The 18,977-nt window shown below is 39.9% G+C and overlaps 1 protein-coding gene across 2 annotated transcripts in view; it reads right to left on the reverse strand.

Annotated features, from left to right (window-relative positions):
- Positions 1-87: 87 nt before the first annotated feature.
- frem2b (FRAS1 related extracellular matrix 2b) overlaps positions 88-18,977 on the reverse strand; it is a 48,726-nt gene continuing 29,836 nt past the window's right edge. Inside the window, exons 7-24 of one of the 2 annotated variants that reach the window (XM_082503119.1) lie at positions 11,347-11,496; positions 10,237-10,446; positions 9,955-10,152; positions 9,615-9,779; positions 9,241-9,423; positions 9,015-9,145; positions 8,736-8,894; positions 8,183-8,486; positions 7,919-8,050; positions 7,410-7,741; positions 5,659-5,851; positions 5,430-5,534; positions 5,073-5,200; positions 4,843-4,977; positions 4,124-4,250; positions 3,334-3,521; positions 3,097-3,243; positions 88-2,272 (exon numbers count right to left, since the gene is read on the reverse strand). In XM_082503119.1, coding sequence (XP_082359245.1) covers positions 1,775-2,272; positions 3,097-3,243; positions 3,334-3,521; positions 4,124-4,250; positions 4,843-4,977; positions 5,073-5,200; positions 5,430-5,534; positions 5,659-5,851; positions 7,410-7,741; positions 7,919-8,050; positions 8,183-8,486; positions 8,736-8,894; positions 9,015-9,145; positions 9,241-9,423; positions 9,615-9,779; positions 9,955-10,152; positions 10,237-10,446; positions 11,347-11,496 — 3,485 coding nt within the window. In that variant the 3' untranslated portion in view covers positions 88-1,774. The remainder of the gene's footprint in view (positions 2,273-3,096; positions 3,244-3,333; positions 3,522-4,123; positions 4,251-4,842; positions 4,978-5,072; positions 5,201-5,429; positions 5,535-5,658; positions 5,852-7,409; positions 7,742-7,918; positions 8,051-8,182; positions 8,487-8,735; positions 8,895-9,014; positions 9,146-9,240; positions 9,424-9,614; positions 9,780-9,954; positions 10,153-10,236; positions 10,447-11,346; positions 11,497-18,977) is intronic. The other variant, XM_082503120.1, reaches the window with a different exon arrangement.

Here is an 18,977-nt window from a genome sequence, read left to right on the forward strand (position 1 = left end):
TTCAATTTCACTGGCTTGTTATGACGCTGCTTTTCCCAATATTTCTATATTTATACAGATTTCATGAAATCATTAAGTTCAATGCTATTTTCTTGAAAAATTATTTATTTGCAGACCATGTTGTCTTCCTGGTCTATGTTACAAATACTTACAGCACATACAGTATGCATCTTTTAACAATAACTGTTCCCAAAACATCCAAATGTTATATTTATATGTAATACATATGTGTATATACATAGATACATCATTGTGCATAAAAAATGCACTCAGCGTATTAGAGTATAGTAAAAGAAGCACAGTACATTGATACAGTGTCAAACCTAGATTAGCAAGCAAAATGTGCACCGAAAAACAAAAAAATCATAGATAAACATGGATAAACATTTCATCAAGGTATTTTATCACAGGTTGCATAGAATTGTTTTCCATTTCAAAATAATAATAAAAAAGCAAACAAACTTGACATTTATAAAGTGATTATGAAGTTGATGTTTATTATAGGATACACAGCAGTATGAGGTAATCAGATTTTATGGCAACATGGATAAAGTTTTTAGCATTTTTTCTTTCAATGCAAACTGTTAATATCTACTGCAATATCACAATAATAAGCATGTCATACCGTTTGAGAAAAAAAGATTTGATGAATCAAAATCAAAGGTGGAAAAGGATTGATTTGTGTCAACAGAACAATACTTGGAAAATAAATATATTTAAAACCAAAATATCAAAAAATCAAAGAGAGAATGATTGCAGATTAAACATTTCATTCCCTTTAAGTGAAATAAAGCATAAAAAAAGCACAGTCAACATGTAGCCCTGTTGAGAAAGGGATTTAGCAAGCTCTACAAAGCTACAGTAGGCAACACTTACAGTAGAATTTAAGCGTACCAGTTATGAATGTAGTTCCTGTTAAAAATAATGGATGTGAAACCATTACTACACTACACTGTACACTGCAGACCAGCTATCCCGAAAGCTGCTGTAACACCACAGGATCCTTTAAGAGAACTGTTTAAGTTCCCCTATCTGATTCAGTGTCATATGTTAACTAAGAGAAGAACAATAACCATTAGATAAATACAGTTTCTCATGGGATATACTGTAAAATACAAACATGTGGAAGTACAGTAGATCAGACACATTTGCCACAAGCCAGTTTAAATCAGCAGTGAGACTTTTTTAAAATCCTAAAGTACAAAAATTAATTGCATGCAAGAACATAAGCACAAGAAAATTATATTCACTTGGATGATTTTCAATTGAGCGTTTTACTGAACACACAGGACACACATTTTACATCATAAAACCGTAAAGTCCTGTGACTTCTTAGGCACACACAGAATCGAATCATTCTCTGTAAGAACAGACAGGTTTTTCCAGTGAAAGCGTACTGTGGACAGTGTCAGCAAATGCAAAATATCCGGCCTCTCTAGACCTACTCAGCAAAACACCAAACACCATTCAAGGTAAGAGGCATCTTCTGTAGCACCTTTGGAAACCTAATAACACCTTTTTGGATCAAGTGGCATCAAAGGCCAATTAATAAGTGACAACTTGGCAAGTGCCTTAAAACAGCTACTAACACTGTCCGTTTCCTAGTGTCCAGACCACTCTCCAGCATGAGGAGTGATGCAATATTTCAAGTAGATTTCTGAATAGAATCAAAGCTCTTGTAGTTTGTGTTGTTTCACACGCAATCTTCAGTTTTTTTATGTAAATGTGAGGCACTTGCAACATAAAATAACTTTCTCGATCTTCAGTCTGTCAGTTAGACCTCTGAGCTGTCACTGATGTTTTGTGTCATCATGGGCTCTGCGCTGCTGGAGTTCCTGGGCACTTCTTTCTTCTCTTGTTTGGACCGAACTAGTAACACCACCACAATGATGACGAGAACGGTAAGTAGCAGCCCCACAAAGATACCAATCATCAAAACCAGGCTGTCGTCACCGTCCCTCTCTTTGAGCTCTCGAGGGATCTGTCCTTTGGTAAAGATCTCCCTGTCCGGGCTCGTCCTCTGTTGGCCACTGCGGTCCAGGGCGATGTGCAGGATGTTGGTGCCACGATTGTTACTCACACCAATGTCCTCTACTATATCTAGGACATCATTAGCTGATCTTCTGAGGCGATGTTGACTCTTTGGTAGCAAATCAGTGTGCTGACTCATCACGTGGTACTCCAGGCTTCTCTTCCCTATGCCACGGTTAGCATTGTCCTTGGACCGGACAGTGTAGATGGTGTGTATGTACCACTCTCTTCCTGCAGCCACCTGAAACGAGCAACAGCTATTATTTTAATGTCCATCCATGTGTCTCAAATTACCCAGGTAAAGAAAAGGACAGAATTGATAAAGGGGTTTTTGCCACCTCCTCCCTATATTTTAGTGGAAGGCTAAAAGTATATCTATTCTCAGAGATCCTTAACTGCCAGCTTTATTAAACTATAACCATTAGAGTCAGATCTAACAGTTCCGTGCAGAGAGTAGTATGTATGTGCTATGAAATCTTTATTTTTTGACATTTTCTTGTAAGGAACAACTTCAGTTTTATTTTGTGATTAAAACAGAGCTAAACCTCACAGTCCAGTTCAGTCCAGTCACTGCATAAACTGAATAGAAAAGCACAAAACTTGTTTAACCATTGGAAAATGCCCTGCCAGTCTGCAGACTTAATGATACTGACTTTTCCTTGTTAACAAGCCAAGAAACATAGATTCCCTGACCAAAAGCAGCAATTTGGACATGGTGAAAAGTGGAGAGTGTGAGTCATACCAAAAATACATAACTCTGGTATCATAACCTCTATGAAAGCCAACCTAAGGAGCTTTTCATGAGGGCACAGACTGTGTCTGGTCATTAAGTCTTTTTCTCTATCAGCTTGTTAGGGATAAAATGTCAGCGCAATAAAAACCCATTAGTCTAGAGCTATTAGTCTGTGATCTCTACAGAGTGGGATACCATGCTCACACCATAAAGGCAGGTTAAGTTAGCTCTAAATAGTTTCAGTGTAATGTTTTCTCTGGAATGACTCATAGGTTTGTGATTTTAGATCGTGTGAAGTATTTAGTGTGTGTTTTCAATTTGTTTTTACTGACCTGGAAAAGAGCTGTAGAATCCATTCTGAAACCATCTGAACCAGGTTGTCTCACCAGTGCTAAAGCACCGGGGTCATCCACTGCCAGGAAGGCATTAAAAGGTACATCACCAAATACCCGAGCCTGTGTCTCCGGCTGGGCCTTGTCCTGAAGTCAAAGAATTACACAGGAAACGATGAAGTTTGAATAGGCCCAGAGTACACGTGATACTATAAGAAATATTCTTTTATTACTTACAATGATCTTGAATCTGTAAAGCAGTGATGGAGCATCAGCCAGACAGCCGAACTCAAAATTGCTCGGATTATATTTAGGGACGTATCCATCTGCTCCAGTGCACAGGAACACTTTTTCGATGTTACAAATAAAGGAGCTGCCCAAGTTCTGTACTGGATCCACCATCACTCTCCCATAAACTGCATCCCCTGATAAAAAAGAAATAAAGATTTCATCACGAGTAAAACATCAGTCATTACAAGCATAAATTTGATGGTTTAATGAAAAGTTAGTAAAAGTGGTTCTATTATGCCTGCAGGTTCAGTTCTCTCAAATGACTGTACTTTGCTCAGCTATATAATGAGGAAAAACCACTAAAAGCCCAGCTAAAGCCACTCTCACTCTCTACACTGACTCAGACAGCAGCTTCAAGGACTTTAAGTGTTTTAAGACCTTGTTGATGGACACAAAATGCAGGCATTCTCATAATTAGCCTGTTTAGGAAAAAGATGTGGAAGTAGTCAGAATGGCACTTCATGAAGCCCTCATTTTCCTTTCATTTTGTTTTGTTGAGTCAGTAAATAATGGGGGACGTTTCTGCCAAATCAACAGAACCATTCATCACACAGGGATTTCTTTTTGATCTGTAGAATGAAGAGAAGTCCACGCAGCTGAGCAATGAAAACATTCACAGAAATATTTCGAGCTTGGAACATATTTATTTCCTTTAATGTTATTTTTTCTTTTCATATTTTAATTTTATTTTATTTTTCAAGATTTTCAAGGCGTTTTAGAAATGTTACAGTATTACCCTCTGAGAAAGCAGTGTCACTCTCCTGTTCAAAACCCATGGAGCCGTCTGAGAGCCAGAGTGTCCGTTTAGAAAGTAAGATCATCTGTGTGTTCAGACTGAACTCAGCAGCCACTGGATCACTAACCTAAAAAGACACAGAAGACAGAAAACAAAAAAACATATTTACTATTTATTTATAGTTTAGATATTTAACTACCAAATGTGAAGATTTGAATGGTCTTCTTTTTTGTTTTTACATTCACAGGATACTTTGTTAGACAGACCCTACAAGTAACAGGTTGGACTCCCTTTTGCCCTATTGACCAATCGCTCTTGCGTATACTTGGATTTATAAGTAGACAAACAGTAAATGTGGAGAGCAGAGGAGGAATTGTATTTTCTGAAATTCAATCTCCAAAACGTGATTGTGATTAATTTTTATTTGCTTTTTTTAAAAAAAATATATCTGTATTTGCAAACAATAGCCACAGAATTTAATCCAGAAACTGCAAAGACAAAATTATCCACTGGCACCATACTACCAAGTTCAGTATGCCACTTAATTAAGACATTTTTAAAAAAAATAATTAGGGGTTTTGTAATAGTGTTTCATTGCTGTCACAGTAGTTAAAATGTTTATCACTTAAACAGTGTAGCCACTAAACACAAATACATTTCATTCTGAATAAATGGTTAAATCTGATGCAGGCGTAACTTGTTAGACAAGGTGGAATTACCTGCTGAAAGCGGATATCCAGGTCAAAGGTGAGAGGCTCTCTGGGATTGCAGACAGGAGGGACTGCGTACTCCAGGCTGGGAGGGGACGTACAGGGGAGGAGCTTCACTGTGTACATGCCAGAGTAGTCACGCACCTGAGTGGAAAAATTCGATTAATTAAGAATAAAGTGTAAGAAAAATAAATGAGAAAACAAATGCGGCTGTTTTTAAAAGCAAACTCTCTCCTCACAGCAAAATCAGAGATGAATATCCACTGCTGGATAGGCTGGCTGTAAGTTGGCTCAGTCCTGACAAGGCTAAGGTTAAAGGTTAAACCAGGGTGTTCAGGACACATAACCATGGAGGTGAGTGGTGAAGCTGTTGGGAAAAAAGACATCAGTCATCAGAAGCAAACATAAAACAACCTTATTGGTTAATATCATTAGTTAAATATAAGCCACAGGTAAAATCTGCAAAGCCGTGGTCACCCTTTTTTACACTAAACATCTTCTAGAATCTGTTTATTTGACATTTTTGAAACATATTATGACGTGCTAAAGAGCAGCATTGCATTTAAACTGCATATTGTATAACTGATGTGACATACCTGGATGTGAAAACACAAACAGGCCTCTGAATCGAGCTTCTGTGCGGAAGTTGACAACTAGTTGTCCTTGACTATTTATACGCATGCTGGTTGGGTAAAGGGCACCTGCAAAGACAATGACAGACTACTTTAGGTTGCATACTTCATTAATTTACAGGGCCTTAGATTGTAGAAATGACATAAAAGTATTGTGTTAAATCTTTGTTGCAAACAGCAGCTCAAATCTTGCCTTGTAGTTCAGCCTCTGGCGGGCTACCGATTCCATCTCTCCATAAGATGGCAGTGTCGTACACAAATGTGAGCCTCAGCTCTGACTGTAAGTCAAAGTGCTGCCATCCTCCCGCTCCCACGGGGGAGTGAAAGACATATGACACATGTAATGGGACTCGTAGGGTCACAAAGGACTGGACCAGATTAAGCACCTGCAGTGACAAAGATTACATTTAAACTTCAAAGGCGAACCTGGTCTTGTTCCTGAGGTTCAAAGACATAACAACATCATGACATCATCACATAGAATAGCTCACAAAGAAAATGAGGGATAATATTCTGCCATTGTGGCTGTTTTAAGGTATATTTTGAAAATGCTTCATGTTATTGAAGTTAATAACACGCATGTAGTCATGTGTACAGTATATGTGTGTGCTGTGGACCTAAAGGACACTTTACAGGGAAATCTGACACCAACAAGTCCAGTTTAAGATGTATAGTAGTAAGATATGACTGCATTTTTATGCAGTTTTATAACTGTCATGTGGCTGCAATAATGCTCTACATATGTGATACTGCTGCTGGAGATACTGACTCACTGGAAACATTCCTGCTCTAAAAGAGCTGTCTTAAAATGGTCAAAGTGGTGAAAGTGGGAGCAGTCTCTGGTATCTGCACTTTCCTCTGACCTGTGAGCGGTACCTGCCTGCACTGGCTCTGTGTTCATGTGGAGACGTGCCTACGCCTCTGGGCATTTAGAGCTCAGGCAAACGATTTGCAGAATGGCCTTCTGACACAACCTGCTGGGCTTTAATAGATTCCTGTGGCCTGTTAGGCTGGGCACTAAGCCCTGCACTGTGACATGACAGTCGCCCCGACCTGCACAGAGTTGTCTCCAATCAGCCAGCCTGCCCACTTAGAAGAGCACTTGGGTCACAGGGCAGCCACAAAAAAGACTGTTCCTTTTTCCACTGATGCTCAAAGTGAACCTGTGAGGCCTGACTCTATAAATTTATACACAGTACAAGTCCTGTATATAAATGTATACCAGTGAAAAAAACATCATTAATATCTTTTCCTAACTTATAAATGTATTGTTTGTTTTTTTAAATAATATCTCCGATAAATGTGGTCACTAATAAATAAAGAAATATGCAATCAAGTTTATGTTACTGGCAGCAGACTGCTTACTTGCTAAGACGTGTTTATTTCTGCTATGTTCACTTTTAGATCTCATAACTTAAGGCAACAAAGTTCCACTTGTTGAGAAAGGTTTTATCTCCTGGGTGATGCCCTTGTTATTAAATAAACCCGGAGCTATGTAAAATAAGTATCTCCCATTATAATAGCAAACCAATATACAATTTGACATATCCTCAGAGCCAAAATATATTTGCAAGTGCTGCAGGGCATGAATTAATAATCATCAGCATGGATTGTAGAGGAGGTTTTTACCATGATTTGCCCCCCGTACGCTTCCAAACCATCTTTATCAACACTGTTTTAATTAACTGAACTTAAATTAAGAATATGTTGATGCCTGTAAGGCATATGTGCCAATAGCAAAAAAAAGGAAAATGGGGAGACTTGCTACTTTAGCAAGACAAAACCATGGTCCTCTCAGGAACTGAAGAGATCTCCAGACAATGTCGTCTTTATCTGCCAGGATTTACCTCATCTTCAAAGTAAAAAACAACTAGGCAAATGGACAAGGCTTGTTTTAGCCACGGGTTCAAAGGTGAGCCAGACCTCCAAGGCAGGACTGCTTACCTGTCCGTCAGTTCCGATGGTGCCTCCACAGTCGCTGAGCAGCTCAGACATGTCATAGTAGCTTGTGAATTCCCACAAACAAGCCTCCAAGTTAAGGTTTCTGTAGAATCGTAGTGTGCTGGATCCCCTGAGGGAAGTGCTGTACTGGTAAGGTGCAGTCTCGCCAATTACTTCTGGATTTTTGGTGGCATCAGAGAGGAAGCCATAACGAGTCTTAACTTCAGTGTAGTCCAGCAAGTTGGAGCAGCGATGGTGCCCAACACGGGTACCGTCGGGGCTAAGCGTCAGCTCAAAGTTTGACAGAGGCCGTGTAGATACTACAGGCAACATACCTACAGAAACACACATGTAGCAGTTGGACAGCAGACACATTAATAATTGGTGAATAACTTAAGTAGCTTCTTATTAAAAGAATATGGTTGATCAGTGACACGAATGATGTTTCAAAACAACATTCTGTCTCTGCATGATTTCCTATTAGTCTTAATTTTTAGTCAGGAATTGCTTACCATCAATGTGAGGCATGGTGACAGTTAGTTTGATAAGATTGGGGTGGTCTGTGTCTTCTGCTCCACTGTATCGCAGCTTAGCAGAGAAGGGCTCGGCCCCCACTGTGCCTGCAACACGGGGCTGGCACATCCCTGCAACCATGACAAATACAAAGCAACATCAAATATTCTATTTCTCTAAAAAACAGTTCAAGCTTTTGTTATGGTTAACTCTTTTTATGAAAGACACTAAATGTTCAAAGTTAGCAAATGGACTAAACTCACCCTCGTCCGTGCTGATGGATACTATGGGGCTAGTGAGTTCTAGACCTTCATCTCCATTAGAGTTCACAGCTCTTGCTGCACACTGAACCCTAGAACCAGCCTGGAAATACACTGAATCCAGAGTTATCATTTTAGACGAGGTGAAGAAGGTGTCAAAGTCAACTTCCCTCATCGGGCTGGTGACGCCGTCTGGACCAGTGGGGGCGCTGACGAGCCAACGATACCGAGTTAGGGTATTGTTGATGTTCTCGCTGACACAGATGGAGCCTGTTTTGTCGTAGTCTAGGTACTTAGGATTACAAGCCTGGAAATGGGAAAAGAAACAGTACATTTAAGTGAAATTCACCACCAAAACCTACAGCAAAATTGTTTCTTTATGCCAGCGAGGAGCCCTGAAGGTAGCTCGTAATAAAAAAAGTGTGCACATCTGTTAAATACTACCTCATTAAGAGATTTCATCTGGACTTGTGAGACACAAAGCTTTGTTAAATTAACCATTAACACAGAAAATGACAACAATTATCTATTTATCATAGCATCAGTTAGGACATACAGTGACACAAATGACTGGGTATCCGGCCACAGGCAGAGAGCCCCTGGTTCCATCAGGGTCATCGTAATGCAGCAACGACACCACTCTGGGCACTGAGGGGAATGTCACATCTGCCATGCTGTTGGTCTCCTCAATATAAATTATGGCTTTACTCATCTGCTGATTGACAATAAGAGCAATTAAGAGAGGTTCTTAAACGGGAACAAATTACTGATTGCAAAGTGATAACGTGGTAATTAGATGCTTTAAAGGTAAACACTAATTTAGTTTGGCTTTCACCTTTGTCTCTGCCACCATGTTCTCATCAGGCTTCAGATGCACAGTGAACGCCTCCCTCATTTCTCTTACACCATCATATAAAATCTCCACCTCCACAAAATGGTCTCTGTCACCTTGTTTGAAAATAATTTCTGCAGAAAGAAAGGAAAGACACTTGACAAATATATTTTCGAGCAAATTTCAGAATTGTGCTAGAGGGATAAAAGTGCCTGGCGGTATTATTTACCCTCAGATATGGGATGGTAGTCCTCCCCAGAGGTAGCAGATCCATCTTTGGTGTGAACTCGGACAACAGAGACCTTGGATGTGTCTCCAGCACGCAGCACTGGGATCCTTACTACAGACACTTGGCCACTTTCCTTGGGCTCAGTCACACTGAATTTGGTCTCTCCAAAACTAATAATTGCCTCTGAAAAACCATGAAATATTGACAGTAAAGTATAACTGTGACATTTCCACATACCATATATTACAGTCACAGTGGGCACAACCTTTGTGATCTGTTAAAAAACACTATTGTAGATCTAATCTAACTTTAAATGTGTTATAATGATATCAAAAGCCTTTACACTGTCTTTAGCCCAAAAAAAGGATTCTTACTGTCGCCATCATCTTTTATCTTAATGAGTGTTTCATTTTGCTCTCCAATGGATGCTCCAAATGGAGAGTCACTCTTAGGGCTTCCCAAAACAAGACGGAGCTCTTCCTCTTCCTCATGTTCAGTGTCATCAACCAAAACCAGTAAACACGGTTTTTCAATTTCTCCTGAAAAAAAGTACAAATGAGTAATTAACCATTCCAACTATATTTCAGAATTGAATGTTCCAATTTAATTCTTTTTTTTTATAGCACAAGGTGTTTTATAATACTATGGGCAGGTAAGAAATACACACACACACAAACCATGTAAGAGGACATGTGTAAGGTTTTACTACACAACCTGGTAAGAAGGTGATGATAGAAGCGTCTGTGTTAGGCCTCTCATTGAAGTCCATCATGACCTGTGCTGTTCCCTGTCTGCTGTAACAGCGTACTGTGGACTTGTAACTGATATCACCGCTACGGTATACAGTGGCTGAGATCTGCCCCAAGTTCTCATTGCCCACATACGTAGCTTCACGGAACTGCACCTTTGGCACTAAATCCAAAAATCAGAAATAATACATAAAGATAAGTGTGGCCATGTTAATAAGCTCTCATTGCATCCCATATTTTCACTCACAGTCAGAAACTGAGTCGTTGATGATGATAGCAGTCTTGCTTGGCTCCCCGAGGATCCCATTCATTGGCATCCGTAGTACCAGTTCAAACTTCTCTGGCCCTTCCAGCACTGGCTGACCCAGATCATCCAGGATTGTCACACGAACTGTCTGCATGGTGACCCCTGGTGCAAAGTCTAGATTCCTGCTGATCCCCACGTAATCCACACCAGCTGCCCCACAACACAATATAGGTCAGACGTGTTTCAAAGAACAGTGTTTATAAAACGTAGTGCATATAGCAAAAATCAACTACAGTACATGACCATATTTTTCTTGACAACAGCTCTCATGTTCATAATGCATTTGTGAATCTCAGGCTGCAAGCAAGTTGAAAAGTTCTATACTTCATGCTAGCAAAATCCCTGTTTCTATTTCATGTTTCATAGGCATGAACAATTGGAATTTGTTGTGATATTAAAGCAGCACTGCTAGAATCTGGACATCTCCCTGAGTGCTGACAGGTTATTCATCTGCTATTCCGTGAAGAGTCTGAGTATTGAGAGCTCAAACTTTGCCCCCAGGCTTTTTTTTCATGTACTTATGACCCACTTATGTGTGTAAGTGTGAGTCTGAATTTCTAACATGCTGCATATGATTAGATTTTGGTTATTTTTGCAGTTAAAAAGCAAGCAGGAGTAGAGATATTAGGAATCTGTGCAAAGAAGAGAAGACTGCCTGGGGGAACCAGATAATAGACGCTATAGGGCAGACTTGAAGGGATAGCAACCAGTCTTACAGTCGAAAGCGGTTAGGAACAAGCAGAACAATTGGCATGCATTCCTGAAGCTCTATTCTCAGTCAGACTGTCATTATCCTCACAACAATGTGTAGATCCAGCGCGTATAAGACATGGTCCGAACAGAAAAGCCCTAGCTCCTCTCCCCCCACCTTTAACCAGTGTTTACATTCCCCTAGGCCATCCACTCAACATATTCAGTGCTGAAATCTGTTTGCACAGTTGAGCTCAAAATGACTATCAATGTGACATCTTAAATCTTTTGTTTTCTGTGATTTACATTTATCTAAGAATAAACTAGACAACGCCGTTAGAGAAGGGGACCAGCAGATACCTTCAGCTGAGACCGGATCTGTCTTTCTGGAGCGCACTGTGACAGTTCCTCCTTTGGAAAGATCAGTCCCTGTCCTCCACACCTGCACCTCCACGTAGCCATCACTCTCATCCACGTGGTAGTCTGTGTTGCCAAAGTAGAAGACGGGATCTGGAAACGAGAGAAAAAAAACATGAGGAAAAGCACGTGGGAGAATGCAGACCATAAAAAACCTTCAACCTGAATCACAACAGGATATCTGAATGTCTGGTGTAATTGCTGAGTTGAATCTTTTAATAGGTAAAATAACCTGTAAAATTATCTCTGATTACAGGAGATTTTAAAGGAACATTTCCATTGAATAAGCAGCAGGTAGCGAACACAGTAATTGTAGACCTTAAATAGTGCTTTCTAACTTCCTGGCACGATGTTTTGGTGGCATTCCTATAACTGTGACAAGTATCCAAAGGGAAAAAAAGAAACCTGATGGCTGGTTTTGTACTGGTGGAGCTCACTTTGATAGCGATGGGTCTGAGAGCCAGACAGGAGGCCTGACAGAAGGTCTGGGGGGTTGTAAAGCTCCATACGCCAGCCCAGGCCTGCCTGACTGCAATTAGTGTTTCTATGAGCTGAGCTGAGATTCCACTGCAGCCAAACTCACCCACTGTTATTCTAGTTAACTCTTTCAGAACCAGCGTCCTCGCAATGATGTCCAGCATGTTATGCTGCAGGTGAAATGGTTGTGTAAGGGTTTGGACTTTGGTGGACATTCTCCTAAGAAAATGCTGTAAGAATTTTGGGGGGGTTAATACAGATTGCTGTAGACACTCCCTGTAGTACCGCTCACAACTGAACATACTGATAACGACATGAATGAACAAAAAGTTTTACATTTGGATTCCATAAGACCTTTTGCCACTCAGTCCAGTTTTTGTTTAACCTCCTAGGACCTGGCGTCCACATATGTGGACATAACATTTTGGGTTGTCTAGACCAAAATACAAATTTTTGCTCTACAAGGGCCTGATATCCACTTACGAGGACATTATACTGCCACTCTTCTATTAAACTTTTAAACAAATATCCTCATATGTGGCTCTCATTTTTCTTAAAAACAAAAATCAGGTAAAAAAAAATTCCCCCATTTGTCCAGTTTGCTCACTGTTTTTAAGGACACACTGCACAGCATGTCAAGACATGCAATGTTTTCAGCTAATAGCTCTTTGGAAATCATCTTGTTGGTGCACAAATAATAGTTGCTGTCAAATGCCTGTGCAGACTGTTTTTGCAAAAAGGTGCTAGTAACAAAGTACCTAAAAATACATTTTGACAATGTAAATTGTTTCTTTGCCAAGCTGTCTGTTATGTGTAGATACAACAAAATATAAAGGAATGAGAGGTGGCTCAAGATTTTTGCACAGTACTGTAGTTAATATCACTAATGAGAGCCACAACTGAGCAGTAAAAACCTTGGGCTTTCAAAAGCTACTGTGACCAAATAATGAATAAATTAAGTGAATGTCAGTGGCCATGGGCAGAGTTGTGGTTTCCATGACAATACACCTACAAAAAGGTACTTAACTGTTTCTCATCACACAGTATGGGGCAAAACTGAATATGTGGAACGGAGCGATAAACGCAATGAAAAAAAAGAAAACCTAACCAAATCCACGCTGTTATGCGTTATGATTATGTTATCTAGTGAAACCAAAACGCAAGATCAAGGAAACAGAGAATTAGTGACAGAGATTAACTGTCAATAGAGCTGCCAGGCTCAATTACAGATCAGGGAAAAGTGTTTATTATTTTTCACCACATTATACTTCTAAGTAATCTGACTCTTAGAAGATCTTGAATATTTTGATGCAGTCTGCCGTGGCAGCAACTGCTCGATGTTAGCAAGAAAAGACAAGTTCAAAAAAGGAACGGGTCTTTTAAGCAAAGCCTGGGGTTTCATGGTTCTTAGAGAAACCATCTCTGCGATTGAAGTAATATTATTCCTAAGTGTAAGCAAAGGACATACGACTTTTATGCTTTAATCTGTTCTGAGAGCATGGCCAAGACAAAGAGTGGTGCATCAAGAGTCTTGCAGCTGCCAGAATTTCTACCCACAGAGAGAACAAACAAAGATGGTTTTGGCTGCCTGCAGTGGGACCTCAACTGGAAGAGTAATCAGATCTACTAACCTGAGGTTAGCAGCCAGCAACTCAGGCCCTGTTGTACTAGCCCAGTAATCAGATAAGGTTTGTGCAGCAGACAAACACTGAGCTTCAAAGAACTATGACTCATTAAATGAAAGGTAAGCCACCGTATCCTTGATTCACGAGCAGTAGCCTCCTATACCTCAAAGCACATCTAAGATTACATGGATGTTAGTGGTGATGATGCACATTTAGACCTATTTGTATTATGCAAAATCATGTAAACTATTGAAATCCCATATCTTTGTAAACAGAGGAACAAACTTTAAATGTGGAATAAAAGCAAAAAGCCACAGGGCTTCTTCTTTTGAAATTAAACATAAAAATGTAGATCAGAAGTAAGAGGCCCTTTGATTTAATCATTGTGCTCGTCCCATTATTGTGTAATATGCCGGAAACACAATAGCAAACAAAGAAATATCCTTACTGTTGCATATGAGTGGACATAGTATAAAAGAAGAGGCACAAGGAGAGACGCAGACATCCCTAAGGAGACTGTTGCGCTCCCACTGACTGCTTGATTTCACTTGAACTTTGCATGACATTCCCACAGCGTTAAGTGGCTTGTCTAATGGTGAGATTCAATTGAGCCCTGGCAAATGCACTTCTGCCCACTGTGTGCTAGACAAATCTCTCTGCAGCAGAAAATGCATACAAAATCAACTCCATATTCAATACAGGAAAATCAACAACTTTAACAACGGCTGACAGCAATGCAGGCTTGAAAATTCAAAGCAAGGTCTAGATTGAGCCTCTTAAGGCCGACGACTGAAGTCAGCACTTCTCTGCTTAAGTGCTTTAAGACATCTGTTTATATCAGAACGAACGGGAATCCAGGTGAGACATAATGACAGGGTTTGAGAGGTCTTCCTCAATTCATCCCCATCCAGGATGTACAGCACATGCACTGAACCCACCCATCTTTCAAACAGGTCATAATCATACCTTCAGAACCAGTGCGAAATTTACAGGCCAAGTGACACGAGATGATAAACACACCAGTCAAGTCTTGCTGTACAAGCATTCTCATGTCTTTCACTCCCAACCACCAAAATATTTTCCCGGATGCAAAGTCAATATCAAACAGCAATTACCGCTGCAAGAAAGGACAAGTTTCTCCGAACCATCACAGGAAAAGCCAGAGTGGAGTCTGTAAGGATGTGGCCGTTTATGCGCAGATGGTCGACTGCTGGGAAAATAGCAGGTATTCTATGGTTTGCAGATGTTCCTGTTACTGCAGAATACCCGGACAGCTTGAAAACATTAATCCCTTTCAGTGCTAATAATCTACAAGATTTAAATGTGTCCAGGAAAAGTAGTAATCATATATATTTATTGTAATTTATTGCTACAATCTATCTTATTGTTTAATATATGTGGTTTCCAACCAGAATATACATTTATTTTACTAATTAGCACACTTTCACCCACAGAGAGCGAGTGAGAGTAAGAGAAAACCACCAGACTAACATAGAAATATGTAAAGTTGTACAACTCCAGAGACCACCTGGGGAGACTTTAAGTGATGGATCAGTCAAATTTCCTTCAAAAACAAGAATATCAGTTTCTGTGCCGTCTCAGAGTCTGGCGGTATTGCCTTACTTTTATTCCCTCTCTGTGGGTGAAGGTGTGCTAATTAGTAAAATGAATATTTTGGTTGGAAAGAAAACATGTCTTCTGTCAGTGCCACAGGTCTTTAACAATAAGCTGACGTTTAACAATAAGCTCAGAGCCGAAAGGGATTTTTCCGGTTTTTTATGACAGGGCAGTAGCTCTGTAGTGTGTATTTTTTTTGCATCAGTGTGTATTTCTGTTGATGAGAAGAGAACAGAAAAGGATTGTGAAACGCTTTGCATTTAGATCTCAGTATAAGTAATAGAAACCACCTGAACCTTTCTGAGCATATGCAGGCACCGTTTCATGTTAATTACTGCGCTGCCTTTTAAATTTCTATAGAGCTTGTCAGTTTGTAGCTTCTTTTGTTGTTTACCATTTCCTTCATTGTTACGTTCTGCTGTCTTCTCTTGGCTTCAGTTTGCTAGTACAGTCTGTCCTCACTTGTTATTAGGACATTTTGGCTTCTGTTTAGCTTTTTAATTTGCTGCTCCTCAGTATCTGTTTCATTTTTATGAGTGATTTTTGTTGTTGTATTTCCACCTCTAGCCTGACAGTTTAATTGTTTCTGAAAGGGAGCCCGATGCCATTTGCACAGTACATGCATATTATACACATTGAATATATGTTTCTGTGCCATCTCTGCATCGGTGCTAATTAGTAAAATGATTTTTTTGGTCAGAAAGAAAACAGGTCTTCTCTCTGTGCCACGGGTCTTTAAACCTGGTTATTACTGCAGTAAACTTCACCTCATTTAGGCATAAAAGCTGTAGACATAATCAATTTAGAATTCCAGAAACTGTCAGATTAATATCAGACTACTGGCAGACAATAGCAACTCCACCTTCTACAGCACGTGTGGTTTCTTGCACATGCCACCGCAGTAGGTGGCCAGGATTGTGTTTGCACAGAGCAGGGAGTGCATATATTGGCGCGTGCTTCATATTTCACTGCAGCACTAAAGCTTTCCAGCTTGGAAAGAAGACAGCTGCTTTTCCCCTCCTTTTTTTCTCTTCAGTTCTTTCTTTCTATTTTTTTTTTTCTTTCTTTTTTTTTTTGCAAATATCAGTAGTATATGTTTAATAACTGTCTGACCCCACAAGCTGGCAAACCTACTCTGAGCCCTCCTGGGAAGTCCTTGCGCAGACCTCTCACAGGCAGGGGCAGGTGCTTAGCCAGGATCTGACTCCTACCTCCCTCCTATAGAACCCGCTTGACAAGCATTCCTACAAGAGGGATAACAAAGAAGGATGCGATGCTCCCATTTGCCTCAAGCTCTTATATACTGAAGCAAACCTGGATTGCATACTTGAATTTAATATCTAGCTAGAAAAGCTAAATTTGAAGTGGAACTGAATCTCCCGCCGCCTCTCTGCTCTTTCAGATATGTCATTGGTCTTGTTCTGCTTGACTCAGAGCTACTTACCATTTACTTCTCCATCAACATTAAAGGCATTTAATAATCACCTCCTTCAGGCAGAAGTGAAAGGTCGACATGACCTTATTTCTCCCTGCTCTTCACGTTCCATTTATACAGTGGTTGCCGGTAACATTAGGTACCTAATCCTGAAATTATACTCGCTGTGCCTACTTTACACGTATTATGTGCATAAGCACCTTTTGTGTGTATTTGCATGTGCAGGTGTCAGGTAATGGTGTCATTGTAATAAGGTGCAAACCTGTCAGACAGCAGCTCCAGGCAATGTTTCGCTGCATGTGGCACTAAAAGATTCCACAGTAAGAACCAGATCTTAAGAATAACAGCAAAATGAACACAAAGGAACTTTCTTCAAAAGTGTGCTGTGTACTGTACTCCATACAATTATGTTGTATAGGCGCACTACTGTGAGTTCATTGCTTTCTGACAACTGATATGCATAAGAATATTTTGACTGTCACAAGCCAGAGGCAAAGAGAACATGACAGCAGATAGAGCGCAGACTGTTAATTCTGGCTGTCAGTCTGAGTCGAGTTAATCCTATGATGCCCTGAGCATCCTTTTCTTCTTTTCTCTGTTTGATAATACACTGAGGACTTATAATGTAGGCAAAGGCAGGTGTCAAATTAGCACAGTGACTATTTTTTTGGATATTTTATAATGAGACCTCTGTTGGTGATACGAGAAAGGATTATTTAGGTAAGAGATGAGTTTGTAACAGCTAAGATAACACACGCAAGATGGATAATTTCAAAGCAGGAATTTGCCTTTCACAGCTTTCAGTAATGCACCAGCACAAACATGTTGTTCATCAGTTATAAGAAGCTGTGCAGCACTAGAGGACTTTGGTCTTTAGAGATCGCTTCTAAAGCAAACTAAGTTTTCTTATCTTATCCTGTGTGATACCTGTTACAATCCAATTGCTTCATTTGCCACACAACCTGTTTTTTTATTTAAAAGACAAGCAACAGCATTATGAGACTTTTTCAGACAGTCTGTAAAAGACAGATATATTCTTTCTTGATCTCCAATCGGTAGAATCTCTGGTGGTTGTTAAGACATGTATGTCTCATACTGTTGGAGTCAAAGACGTCCACGAAGACTGTGACAGTGTAATTCAATAGCTGCAGTGAAAGAATATCCCTTTGTGAAGCAGGATGGCTGCTGTGAGGACTAACTGTTGTACATACAGTTAAAAATTTCTACCTCACAGCAGCTGTTTTGGCAGTCTCGATTCAGTACCCACAAGCAGTAGAGGTCAAAATGCCTAGTGCTCACTCTCAGGTTACACCGCACACTGCTACAGTATAAAAACTTTCTAATTTAGTAACTTCCTCCATCCTCAAGGAGGTCAAAGAAACACACTTGAAGCGTGGCTGCCTCAGGTACCCTGGGAACTGAATGGGCGAAAAAGTCTTTGACACAGATTGAGGCTTTAAACTGAATTGAAAACTGCTGCTGGAGTCACCGTGACACAGGTTCATGCACTTGTTGGCAGTGATTTTTGGCCATGATCTAAAACAAAAACTACTACTTTTTTATTGTCGAGAAATGGAACACTGAATATTTCTGTGCTGCTAAACATTTGAGGTCACAGGTAATATTATTTCAGAAGCTGTCTAAACTAAAGTCAACAGCGTGAATGACAGGACTGTTATCAAACATAAAAAACATGCGGATTTGAACGCATTTGAGGTTTCACTAATGGGAAATGAAACTAACTAAAAGTAGTAAAAAAAATCTCAGTGAAGCTAACTAACTTTAGCCACACACAAAATAAATGGTTGGCTAAGTTTTCTGACTATTAGAATTCTAAATTGAATGTTACATCACATTTGCAATTACATGGCTTCAGATAAATTTTCATTCAAGGGAAGACCCTTCTGCAAATGTGCTGCTTTTTTTTCAGCTGCGGTGTTGCCTGCCTGGCATCATAGAGTCTTGAATTCACAGCAGTGCTTGTGGAGATTGTTGAGCGATAGAGAAGTGTGGATAAGGCCATCAGGTGTTGGGGAACAAAGAGGCGTCAGGAAGATATGGGAGACTATTAGACCTCCAGTCTGAGCCTGCAGATATGAGATAAAGGCTTTGCCTTCAGGAAGAAGGATCGCACACTCAAATGCTTTCTCTATGAGACACTGGCAGGCAAGCACAAACACATACAGGGAAAAAAAAAATCAAACACACGTTCACATCTATACCAGCATGTTTGCAACCTGCTTATCTGTTTGAATTTATCTTTTGGAATCAGTTTATGCAGTGAAAATTTGCATTTACAAATATTTTTTTAAATTAAAGCCCACAAATAAAAAACACACTGAAGATACAATAAAACTTAGTTAAGGAACAAATTCATGCTGACTTTTTTTTAGGCTTTAATCAGACGTGAAAAAGTGAAG

Source organism: Aulonocara stuartgranti (assembly GCF_965226115.1).
Source record: "Aulonocara stuartgranti genome assembly, chromosome: 14".
Taxonomy (NCBI): domain Eukaryota; kingdom Metazoa; phylum Chordata; class Actinopteri; order Cichliformes; family Cichlidae; genus Aulonocara; species Aulonocara stuartgranti.